The sequence below is a fragment of the Xiphophorus hellerii genome, chromosome 4, assembly GCF_003331165.1.
Source record: "Xiphophorus hellerii strain 12219 chromosome 4, Xiphophorus_hellerii-4.1, whole genome shotgun sequence".
Taxonomy (NCBI): Eukaryota; Metazoa; Chordata; class Actinopteri; order Cyprinodontiformes; family Poeciliidae; genus Xiphophorus; species Xiphophorus hellerii.
In genome coordinates, this window is record NC_045675.1 from 31,360,369 (window position 1) to 31,371,940 (window position 11,572).

The 11,572-nt window shown below is 39.3% G+C and overlaps 1 protein-coding gene across 1 annotated transcript; it reads right to left on the reverse strand.

Annotated features, from left to right (window-relative positions):
• Positions 1-32: 32 nt before the first annotated feature.
• On the reverse strand, positions 33-11,196 carry LOC116718465 (adhesion G-protein coupled receptor G2-like). Its single transcript, XM_032560445.1, has 14 exons — positions 11,089-11,196; positions 7,962-8,077; positions 7,774-7,837; positions 7,525-7,666; positions 7,290-7,403; positions 5,611-5,733; positions 5,455-5,500; positions 5,294-5,385; positions 4,010-4,125; positions 3,522-3,790; positions 3,358-3,448; positions 2,973-3,102; positions 1,926-2,082; positions 33-1,453 (listed from the first exon to the last, which is right to left on the reverse strand). The coding sequence occupies exons 1-14, from the start codon at positions 11,094-11,096 to the stop codon at positions 1,353-1,355; spliced, it is 1,569 nt and encodes a 522-aa protein (XP_032416336.1). The 5' UTR covers positions 11,097-11,196; the 3' UTR covers positions 33-1,352.
• Positions 11,197-11,572: the final 376 nt, after the last annotated feature.

Consider the following 11,572-nt stretch of genomic DNA (forward strand, 5'->3'; position numbering starts at 1 on the left):
TCCACTTCACACACCAAAATCCAAAGACCTGCTGCAGAACTAGTAATACTTTATTTAAAAGTGTAAACAATATTTTTACACACCTGTGGTCTGTGTTACGTCTTTATGCTTAAAGCAGTTTTCTACCACTAAAGTCTAAAATGTAACAGCCTATTAAGAGATAATGTATAAATCTTGTAAAGACTACAACTACATCAGATATATACAAAAACCTAAAATACTAATAATTCTATGCCACCATAAAAAAAGAATAACTAATGGGATATTTGTCTACAGTATGCAAGTATGAAATGAGCTATAGACAGGCTTTTATGTAAAACTTTAAACTCGTTGCCTTTTCCAAAAAGAAATATTTCTTTACCACACAATCATCTTTTTTGATGCAGTTTTACAACAAATATTTAACATATTACATTACATTATAACACCTGTATTGCAATACTGTAGATGTTTGTTCCTCATATTGATCATAAAACTTCCAGCTTTTCACTTGGTCTGTTATTCTGTTACAATGAAGAGTGTTTATGTGGGATTTGCATGAGATAAACACTACAACCTGTACTGGGTGGAATGGCATATGAAGTTTTCCTTTGGAAATAATAGGTTTCTCTTTTCAAAGGGAGAAATCCATGGCAGGACTTACCACAAGCCTAAAAAGAAAATGTAATATCCGTTAGGAGAAGGATTGCTTTCTATTGTGCAATATGTTACATTAAAGGGGCAGTATTTTGTGTTTTCTAGCCATTTAACCATTTTATAGCAAAATTAAATAAGTATGTTACCTTCAGTTGTTATGAAAATGCTGTACATGTCTAATATGACTTCAAAGAAATTTGACTTTGTAATTTGACACCTTGAAATTGGGCTCCTGTCTCTTTAACAAAGTCCTGCTCTTTCCAACATTCTATCTTCAAGAAGTCATTACAACACTTGGTCCTCTATTAACCGTTTAACAACGTTTTTACCAGGGTTATTATAATGATCTCAGCAGATGTGCAGATCCACCAGGTGTTGGCTAATTGCTGCTGGCTAGTCTGAAGGAGCTGATGGAGGAGTTGCAGAGGAGGGATGCTCTTTGAGGCGGAAGCTTGGAAACTGCAGCTCTGAGGATAGGTCCCTCCAAGTGTTTTGCACAGCTGAATGGTTGCCATGGAGATTAAATTATTTCTCAAACATGCATGAAAGAAACACTCTATGTACGTTTTTGATGAAAAAATAACATTATAACATGATCTAAAGCTAAAAAAAAAAAAAAAAAACAAGTCAATTTTACATGACAGTGTCGCTTTAAGAACAAGATCTGAAGTAGCATTAGGGTGAAAATCCCCCAAACATAAATTCCTCCTCTGGGTTCAGGTTTTGGGGCAGTGACTCTGTATGTCAGTGCTTGGCATGGTAGCTGAGTCTTTGGTGTTTTTCAGAGTCAACACAAAGTAAAAGAAGATGAAGAAACCTAGAAAAACACAAAGGAGAGAAAAAATAAGCTCAGATTGTCCACAGTGAGCAGGAGGTCAGGCTCATGCAAAGGTCACTAAGAAACCAGCCAATTGTGTCAGAATTAACACGTAAAAATGAACTATGGAGCAGTAGAAGTACAGTAAAGCTCATGAATGTTTCCATAAACGGTAGAAGGTCACAGAACGTGTTTGTTCACTTTGGAACACTTATCACCCCAAGAACCAGCATTGGTGTTAACTTCCTGCTTCTGGAAGGGCAATTTCAAGAAAAAAAAAGTAGAAATAAGCAACCAAGTATTTGGATGTGGTTTTACATTATGCCCACTGTGACTTCTGACCCCCCCAAAAAGATGACCTGTTACCTTAACTTATGTGTACACCCCTAATTCAAACTGAGATGTATTTGCTGGAGCGTCCCAGCAGTAAAGCGATCAGGTTTCACCTGATCGCTTGAAGACAGATGCTGACCTTGAAGACAGTTCACAATGCAGAAGATGTAGAGGACAGGAGTGTTCACTTGGCCCAGTGAGAAGAAGATCAGACCCCAGGTCAGGCCAAGCAGAACCATGAGAACCAGCAACGTGCAAATTTTATTCTTGGTTGCATTTCGTTCACTCTGACTGCGCTGATTCACCAAACGGGAACAGGGAGAGAGAGAGAGAAAAAAAAACACAGCAGTTTAAAGACAATGCAAAAAATAGAAGAGACCTTAACATAACAACCTGTAACTTTGTGCTAGATTGGTACTGAGGGAATCATCTTGGGTCTCTGAGTCGGATAATCTGGTTTAAATCAGGAACCAATAACAGGCCACCGTTCCAAATCCACCTAGATGATTGGTCACATTTATATTTCACAGCTCCTCTGGATATTTGTTATTAAGATTCGCCTTTCTGATTACAAAACAGCAGCTACAGACAGAAGATTTAAGACTAAAACTGTTCAAGAAGTTTATTTACCAGACAGCCTGCTCCACCACAATGCCGTACGTCTTTTGGTAGCAGTTTTCTGTTTATCACAAATACAACGCTGAATACGAACCAAATTTACCCAACTCTCTGGATTTCCCTTCAAAACACATTTACATGTCAACATGCTGTGATTGTTCAGACTTGGCAGTGAGGATGGAAAATGCTTTGGATCCATGATGTGTGGTCGAACCTGTATCACATTTCACCGCCTTGATCATCTCCATCTATAAATTCAGTTTTTACCAAGGCCAACGCGCATAAAAATGTATTTGCTTTCTCAGATATGTGGCTGTGTATGATCTAGGCCGTAGGCTTATTGAATGTTGCCTCTGTCAGCAGGACAGGGCAACTCAACAACTTCAAAATAAGAGTTTTGGCAGAACCTTGAGCTTACCATACCTTTATACTCAGGGAACATAATTATTTACGTCATACTTCATCGGACAAAGTCACATGTTGATGACAGTTGGATGACAACTTTCACTGGCAACACCTGTAAAGCAATCTGTTGGTTGTATATGCAAAGTAGCTACGTGACAATTACCTGTTTGCGAATGTACACCCCCATGAACCATTTGATTACCACTCCAAGCATGATCACATTAAAGATGAACACCAAGACAAACACTCCCACCGTGGTCACCATCTTCACATTGTCATCGGTTATATAGCAGCTACACACAAAGGGAGCAAAGAAAGTTTTTTTTAAAGTTATTTCATATACAAAATAAAAATGCAGACTGTAATCACATCTATTGAGGAGACTGAAAGTGTAACAAAAAGACGACCCAAGTTCATCAGTTTAAGGAAAATATCAAGTAGAGTTTGGGTAGCCTCATGTTTACCCCGTGGTTTTACTCACTGATCGTGTTGAAACGTGCAAACACAACAAAAAGTAGCTGCAAAACAGTTAGCATGTGTTTTCTTACATTTCAGTCCTATTGGACGAGTCCACAGATGTACGACCATATATGTCTTTGTTTATGATCGCCACCACTGACACAATGACCGCTGGAAGACCTGAAACACAACAACTGGTACCTTAGCTTAAGGCTGCAGACATTAACTTCCAGACTCAGCCGACGCCACTCACCCCATCCCACCACGCTGAGTTTCAGCAGGTATCGCCTCACATAGACGTTGAAGACTTTGACCAGGAGGAGGTAGAGGTGGAAGCCCTCCAAGGCCATCCAGGTGAAAGAGGCCAGCAGGGAGTAGTGAAGAAGAAGAGCCACATAGAGACAAAGCTCAGTGGAGGACGACGCTGCCGCCGCCTGGCTGGAGAGGAAGTGAACGTTGAGGAGGATCAGAGCGACTGCCAGGCTGATGTGGATCTTCTTGGAATCGTCTGCTCTGAGTTTCCTGTCAGACACAGAAGACAAGAACAGCTGAACAGATTTCATCGCCATACTGAGTAGTACAAAAATCAGGACACAAATAATTGCTAAATTGAGGGTCTTTGCCGTCTACAGAGAACAAATGAATCGACTGACAACACTAATAATGCCACACCTCACCCAGCAGGTATTCATAAAACAATAACTGACAAAAAGACTGCAGGCTGTTTAAAGAACACATTACCTTTTTGTGATGAAGAGAACAACAGTGACGACCAGAGCAAACAGAGAGATACCACAGCCGATGTAGGTGATGTAGAACAAGATCTCAGCGTCTTTTTGTGAGAGGTCTGCAGACACCTGTGGGTAAAAACAAACTCTGTCATTTTGCTGTTGATCATTTTATGTATGGTAGGTGCACTTTAGCATTTTTAGCTGACATAAACTTTACAAATTGGTCACAACGATTATTGGCATTAAAATACAGGATCTTATTTCATTATTTTTTATAGTCTGAGTTTCTAACATCCCAGTGACAATTTGCTTTGCTACCTTTGTCTGGTATAAGGAGGTCTTCATTTAAATTACATAGTATTTATGAAAACATTACAACGGAGAAACCAAAAAACAATTTAAAAAAAAAACATAAATACTCTATTAAAGTCGAAAATATAAGCTTTACATTGATAAAATCTAAACTCCTCTGGTTTTAGTTCTGAATCATTTCAACCCATCTTCGCATTTTTTTTTTTTTTTTTGTTTCATCATACAAACACTATATAAGAAATAATGATGAACCGCCATTCTGCATTCATACAGATAAAATCATCTGGGTTTGCATAATTAAATTGAAATGCATTTTTAACAAACAGCAGCATGAATCAGACGTCTGTGCAAGGAATCATGGGTACCGTTATCTTTATGTTGATCATTTACTGAGACCATCTCTTCGGTTGATGCAAAATAGCTCTCCCTACTGGTATATTGGAGTATGTGCAATTCTTTATTTATATAAAAGATCTTAACTCCACTCAATAGTTCATATCTTTCAGACAGAATGGCTTGTTGAAGATGAATAAGTAAATATCTGTACTCTCAATGATATACAATCAATCAATCTATTTTATTTGTGTTGCCCATTTCAGCAACAAGGCAGCTCAAAGAGCTTTACATCATGAAAACACAAGAATAAGAAAACATCATACAGTCACCAGGTTCAGAAACCAGCAACATGTAAAATATCTAAGAATATATGTCTGAAATGAGTGAAAAATTCAACTCTGATTGTGGAGCTGTACAACTTATAGCGCCAAGTCTTGTTAAGGATTTCATGGCAAAGGGTCATAAGGTCATTGTTACTATCTCAGTGAGAGGAGTCCAGCTCCGGCCTCCTCTCTGTTGAACCTCTGTCAAACGACGCCTTTGTTAAGGCAAAGCGGTGAGGTGATGGTGCGATGTTTCAACTGGACCTTTTGTGGTCTGCACAACCTGTGTTCATGAAATTAAAAACACAAAAAGCATTTCCTACCAGGAGCACGCCAAAGTATGTGAGATGGTCACAGGAACAGGTGACGTACGTCTGGTTATATTCCACCACTTCACAGCCCCGTGTGCTAACATCTGAGAGAGAGAAACCTGTCACACTGACGACATCAGAGCTGAACCCGACGATGACTGCTGGCTACTCACCACCAGATGTCATGTTTAAGAACACACACTGGGGTTTCAGGCTTTCCTGAAACAACATTATTTCTGCTTTAGATGGCATCATTATCTTCCTTCCTGCAACATCTTGCCACATAACCTGCAGCTTTATGATAAGGGCAGGGGAATAAAATCAGTTACGTTTATGCTTGATGCAATGCTCATAGTGATGTTGACGCGTGGCTTGAGTCCGGCGACAGTCCTGCCGACGCTGACTCCGACGAGCCTGTTGTCGGACAGGTTCGGCAAGCCTGGCAGGGAAATCTGCAAAGTAAAATAAACTTTGGTTTTTAAATTGTTATCGTCAAAAATAATGATGTACGTTAAATGGTCATTTACAGTGTGTCATTTTGCATCATTTGCAGGTGAAATTTGTAATTGTTGGGTTTTGGTCAGAATTCTGGTTACCAGAGATAGATTCTGTCTGTAGCAACAGATTATTATGATGTGAAAACTTAGTGGAGGATATAATTCGAAGGAAACTGACACGTCTCCCTTCCCCCAAGCAAATGCACACCGACTTCCTGAACGTCAAACCAGAGCCCTACACCACTGTGTGCAGTCCTACTTTATATTTATCTAAGCTAAAAAAAGAAAGAAAGAAAATTCAGCCTGAGCTCAGTTTTTTTTTCTTGAGAGGGTGCATGAACAGAAATATTCCTCAGTTTCACCAAATCTTTAACCACTATTAAAAATGCAGTAAAGATACATTCGCCATCTTGAGAAGCAACAATTTGAAGTTGAAAAAAATCTCACATTAAGAAACAATTGTTGTTTTTTGTTCTCCATATTTGTTTGCTTTATACAAAATCACTCAGTGCCCGACATACATGCATCAGCTGGTCACCAGCTTTGCTGCAGGTTCTTGTCCGGTTTAATAAAACAAGTTTTCTTGAATAACATTTTTAGAAAGATGGATCATGTAGAGCAGGGGTGTCACATTCATTTTCACAGTTTTCATTTTGGGGACGTATCAAAAACATGAATGTTCCTAAAGAGCCGGTTGTGCCAAAATATATTGATAAAACTAATTAAACTGTTAAAACATCAATAAATAGCTGTTCTTCCAGGACTGTGTGATTGCTTTAGTGGTTTTTCGCAAGCAGAATCTAAGATTCTTTTGGTGCCAATTTAGAAATGAAAGACATTTTTACAATATTTGCGCTAATGTATGATGTTAAATGCTGCAAACCTAGGTCCTGCTTTAGTTGAAGTGAACTCTGGTGATGCATTATGTGAAAGCCAAGCAAACCGAAGAGTGCTAAATAAGCAGTAAGTGGACTACAGCGCATGGCATTCTGGGTAAATTCAGCCAAAGCAAACATGCTAGGCTAGCAGGAGAAATGGCTCGTGGTGTTTTACCAAAAACAAAAGAGAAATCCTACAACCGCTAAAATCTCGTGCTGTTCTGTTTTCGTTTACATTTTTGGAAGAAGGAAGTTGCGCTCAGCGTCTTTAGAGGTTTTTGTGTCGTTTCCTTCAGTGGTTTTTGGTGCAGCGCCCCCACAGGTGAAGGGGGGAACAATTTTTTAAAGGGTTTGGTTAGTTCAATGTTTTTTCAACCGTGGTCCTCGAGGCACACTGCCCTGCATGTTTTAGGCAATCCCCTGCCTCAGCACACATGATTTCAACTGATGGCTGATTTACAGGGTTTTGCTGAATTGCAATCATCTGAATGGAGCGTGTTGAAGCAGGGGAACATCTATAACATGCAGATGTTGCAAATGTTGCAATTTTAGCAACATCCAATTTTTTGGCAAAAACACCATAAATGCAAAAATGCATTTATGCATGCTTTGTCAGTGACATAAAAGTCTCACATTGTCTGGCATCTGGATCATGCAGAACACAATGTTACTGTTCAGTCCAGCATGCAGCTCTGCCGGCAGCTGAACTCTCACCGCTCTGTTGGACACGTCTACGTCTGATGTCGCCTGCAACCAGAAGCAGAAACAACAACAAGAGAAACACTGAAGGCTCAGTACGCCAGCAGTCCGCGTCCATGCCGCTGTCCGTGAATCTGTCCGTTAAGAACAGACACACAGACATGTTCACCTGAGTGCTGTTGGCGTATATCTCAATACTCCTGGAGTCGTTAGGCGGCTTCTGTAAGAGGGCCACTAAATACGGAACAGAAATATTTGTGATCTGGTTCACCTCCGTTTCCTCCAGAATACTTTCGAGTGTTTGAGTTGCCCTGGTTGAAAAGGAAGAGAGGATATAAAGATAGACAGCACAGAAATACACTGTCTGATCCACACACACCCACTGACTCTGTTCATGATAAAGAATGAAAATACTTACTTGAAAATGTTCCAGTTCGTTATCCCTTGGCTGTACCTTCTCATGCAGCATTCAGTTTTCGCAACTGTAAAGTTGATAATTGTAAGATGCATGAAATAAAGTGTGGACATAAATAGCCACAGATAACAAGTGGCCCAGTCAAAGTAATCATTTGGAACAATTCGATGTTGCAAATGAAGCAACTTTACCTGATCGATGTGTAAAGTTGGCGCAGTAACCCCAACAATCAGTGTGATTACAGTTTACTTGAGTCTCACTATCCATGGTATAAAATCCCACCAGCAGGACGAGCCAGAAAGTCCTTCTGTCAAAAACACAGATGTTCTGGTTTAAATCTGGTTTAAAAAAATAAATAAAGAAAAAAGATTCAAGTTGAAGATGGCGCCAGTGTATTCGGCACGCTGTCCGACTCACTCTCTCTACTTTATTTTTGCTCTTTTTGCTCTATTTGTACATTTAGGCTCTAGTGCCTTAATTGTTTACGACCGTCAAGCACTTCTGGACATTAAAACTCTGGTAGGTCTACATGTTGTATATGGTCTGGGTCCGAGAAACCGAGGCTTCCAGTCCCTCACTGACATCCCTACTGAGCTGCTGAGTCCACATCTGATCCCAGAAAGGCGTTTCCGTGGAAGACGTGGTAAACGTGGAGGACTGGCGGTGAGGATTAAAGCCTACGTATTTGGCATTTCTTCGCCGGCTCTCCTCGACTTGGATGGTGTCTTCGTTTCGTAGCAGGCTTTCTCTAAGTTTTTCACAGAAAACATTGTAGCTCTTAGAGGCTCGAATACCCTGGTAGATTTAGATTCCCAAGAAATGCCACAATGCACAGCTATTCTGGAGCATTTTCAGCCAGTTTCTTTAGATGAACTGACCTCAGTTATTAAGCATCTGCGGCCATCAGATTGTCCTGTGGCTTGTCTTCCTACTTGTCTGAAAAAAGACATTTATCTTAATGGTGATAAATGCCTCATTGCAGTCAGGTTGTGTCCCATCAATTCTTAAACATGCTGTGGTTAGAGTGGCCATAAATTTAACGTTTCCCTTCATTGCTTTGCGGATGACGTCCAGTTTTATATGCCCCTTAAACTATAAAATGAATCTCTTCAGCTATTGATAGTTTAGCTGAAGTCAAATCTCGGATGGAACAAAACTTTCTTCACCTCAATCAAAGTAAAACTCAAGTTATATTATTTGGTCAGAGTCTTCACACTACAAATCCAGATGTGATTCTTTGTTCTTTAGCTCGGTTTGGTCAGCCCTCTGCTAGGAATCTTGGTTTTACTTTTGATAGCTGTTTAAAGCTAGATAAACAAGTTAGCTCTGTGGTTAGATCAAGTTTTTATCACCTGCGGATTTTAGCAAAAGTTAAATCTTGTTTTTGTTTTAAGGACTTTGAAGGACTTATCTTTGCCTTCATTACATCTCGTTTGGATTATTGCAATTCATTAGATAGAGGCCTGGATAAATCACAGATGCAGCGACTTCAAATCATCCAGAACGCAGCAGCACGACTTCTTACAGGAACCAGGAAGCGTGACCATATAAGGCCCATACTGGCCTCTTTACACTGGCTGCCCGTCTTTTATCGAATAGATTTTAAGATTCTTTTATTAACTTAGAAAGTTTTAAATGGATTAGCTCCCCCTTCTCTTTGGGACCTTTTAAAATTTCAGTCTGTGTCCAGAACCCTACGATCAAATAATCAGCTTTTACTGACAGTTCCTCTGACCTGACTTAGGAGGAAAGGAGATCGGGCTTTTTCTGTTGTTGCTCCTCTTCTATGGAACAATCTTCCTTTCCAAATTAGATCTGCCCACAGCCTGGATCATTTTAAATTGCTTCTCAAAACTCATTTTTATTCTTTGGCATTTATTTTGATACTCAGTTTTTATTGGTGTTTTTGTACAGGACTTTGGTGCAGTTTTACATTTGTTTTTAAAGTGCTACATGAATAAATCTGACATTGACAAATCAAGAGGTGTGTGTGCTGGACACTGAGCAGGTTCTGTCCGAAATACAGAGAAACAGAAAACCTTGAACAAAAATTCCATATGTGTTGAGTTTCACTCCCAAAATTCCTCCTTAAATTTCTCCTTAGAGATTGAACTAAAAACTGAATCCAAAAGATCAAAAAAGAAACGTAAACCAACAAAGAAGACATGCAGACTTTATCTGTCCTGTTGGTAAGTAGCAGTCAGGATTCCTACATGTTTCCAATTTTAGGATTCTGTGCTTTCAGAAGTTCAAATTCTTAGATTTGTCTGTTTCTTTTTTGTTTTTTAAATAACATTCTGGGTGTTTTAGTACAAACCTCAAGTTGGGTTTTATGAGTATGTGCCACTATTCCTCAACGCTAAAGTCAACTTCTGGATTGTCAGGGTAGTAAAGGACTATTCCACTGAACAAAGCTCATGTTTTATCACTGTAAAATCATATTTAATTTCTGGTTTGTGAATTAAATTTTTGTGCCACAGAATTTCTGTTATATGCCAAAGTATTAGTCAAAACTTTAAAATCACAGAAAAACAAGAGTGCAATTTAGTTTCCGGCCCTGAGAAAAACAAACAGTGTGTGATCAGCTGTTGATTGCTGGGAATTGACCGTACTGGAAAGGCGTTGTTCACAAGAAATCTGTTTTTTTTCCTGCTGTGAGATCTGTTCATCTGCTGCTGCTAAAACAAGACACCTCAACCAATCAGGAGATACACCTGCTGTGATATTGACGCCAAGAGTTCATTCAAATGACCAAACATGTTACAGATTTACAGAGAGATGAAATGTAACACCACGCTGCTGTGGTGGTTTGTTGTACTTATTGAAAAAACCTTTTCAGTGTTATGATGTCACTGTTTGCATTAAAATACGTAGCAGAATCAATGACCAAGGTGGTAAAAATAGAGATTTTGGAAATGATTTCTGATTAAATATCAGCAAGTCGAGGTTTAATTTAACAAACAAAACACACACACACACACACACACCCCTCTCAGCCAAGTGTAAACCTGATTGATTTCTCTGTTTTCAATAAGCTCCATCAATTTACTAAACACCACCAGCTAGATCTCCTAAACTTACAATTCAAAATGCTTTTGAGTTTCTCTGCTAAAAGTAAGAGAATCATCTCAAAATAGTTTCACGGCCTTCCAACAGAAATAACTGCGAGTTGTCACACTTCAAATTAAAGCCTCTGCATCACCACAGACATTTCCTGTGCAGATTAATGAACAACAAGCACAGATAAGGTCAGATTTCTGCATCAATACACCCAAAAGCGTCCTTATAGCTGAACATTAAGAAACATCATAGCCTTACCTCTGCATGTCGCTGAGATATTGTTACAGTTTTATGTGAAATGATACCAGAGAGCAACCAATGTGACGGCAGGAAGCAGAGCAGAGCAGAAGGTAGGCGGAATTAACACTTCTGTAGGAAGTTGTTTGAGGGAAAAACACAGAAACCCCCAGAAACATTTGAATGGGTGACAAAGAGGAAACCAAAATATGACATTATGTCCCAGATATATTAAGTACAGATCCAAGAACAGTTCTTTCTGTGGAAATCCTCTGCTTCTCTTTGCTTTTTAATTCCATGTGCAAATGGTTTTATTCTTGTCTGTACAACACTGTGGAGACACATTTCTATGGAGAGCCATTTCAGCCAAAATTAAACAAATAAATAGGGAAATAAATAAGTAATTAGCTTCTTTATTCCTATTTATTTATTCCATCCATCCATTTTCTAACACCCTGGTCCCTAGTGGGGTGATGGTCCCTACCTCCAGCGAACGTTTCAGGCG

Coding starts and splice junctions, on each gene's coding strand:
- LOC116718465 (XM_032560445.1), bottom strand. Junction 5,501..5,610: donor GCATTGCATCAAGCATAAAC/GTAACTGATTTT, acceptor ATGTTGTTTCAG/GAAAGCCTGAAACCCCAGTG. Junction 3,103..3,357: donor TCGTCCAATAGGACTGAAAT/GTAAGAAAACAC, acceptor CTTTGTGTGTAG/CTGCTATATAACCGATGACA.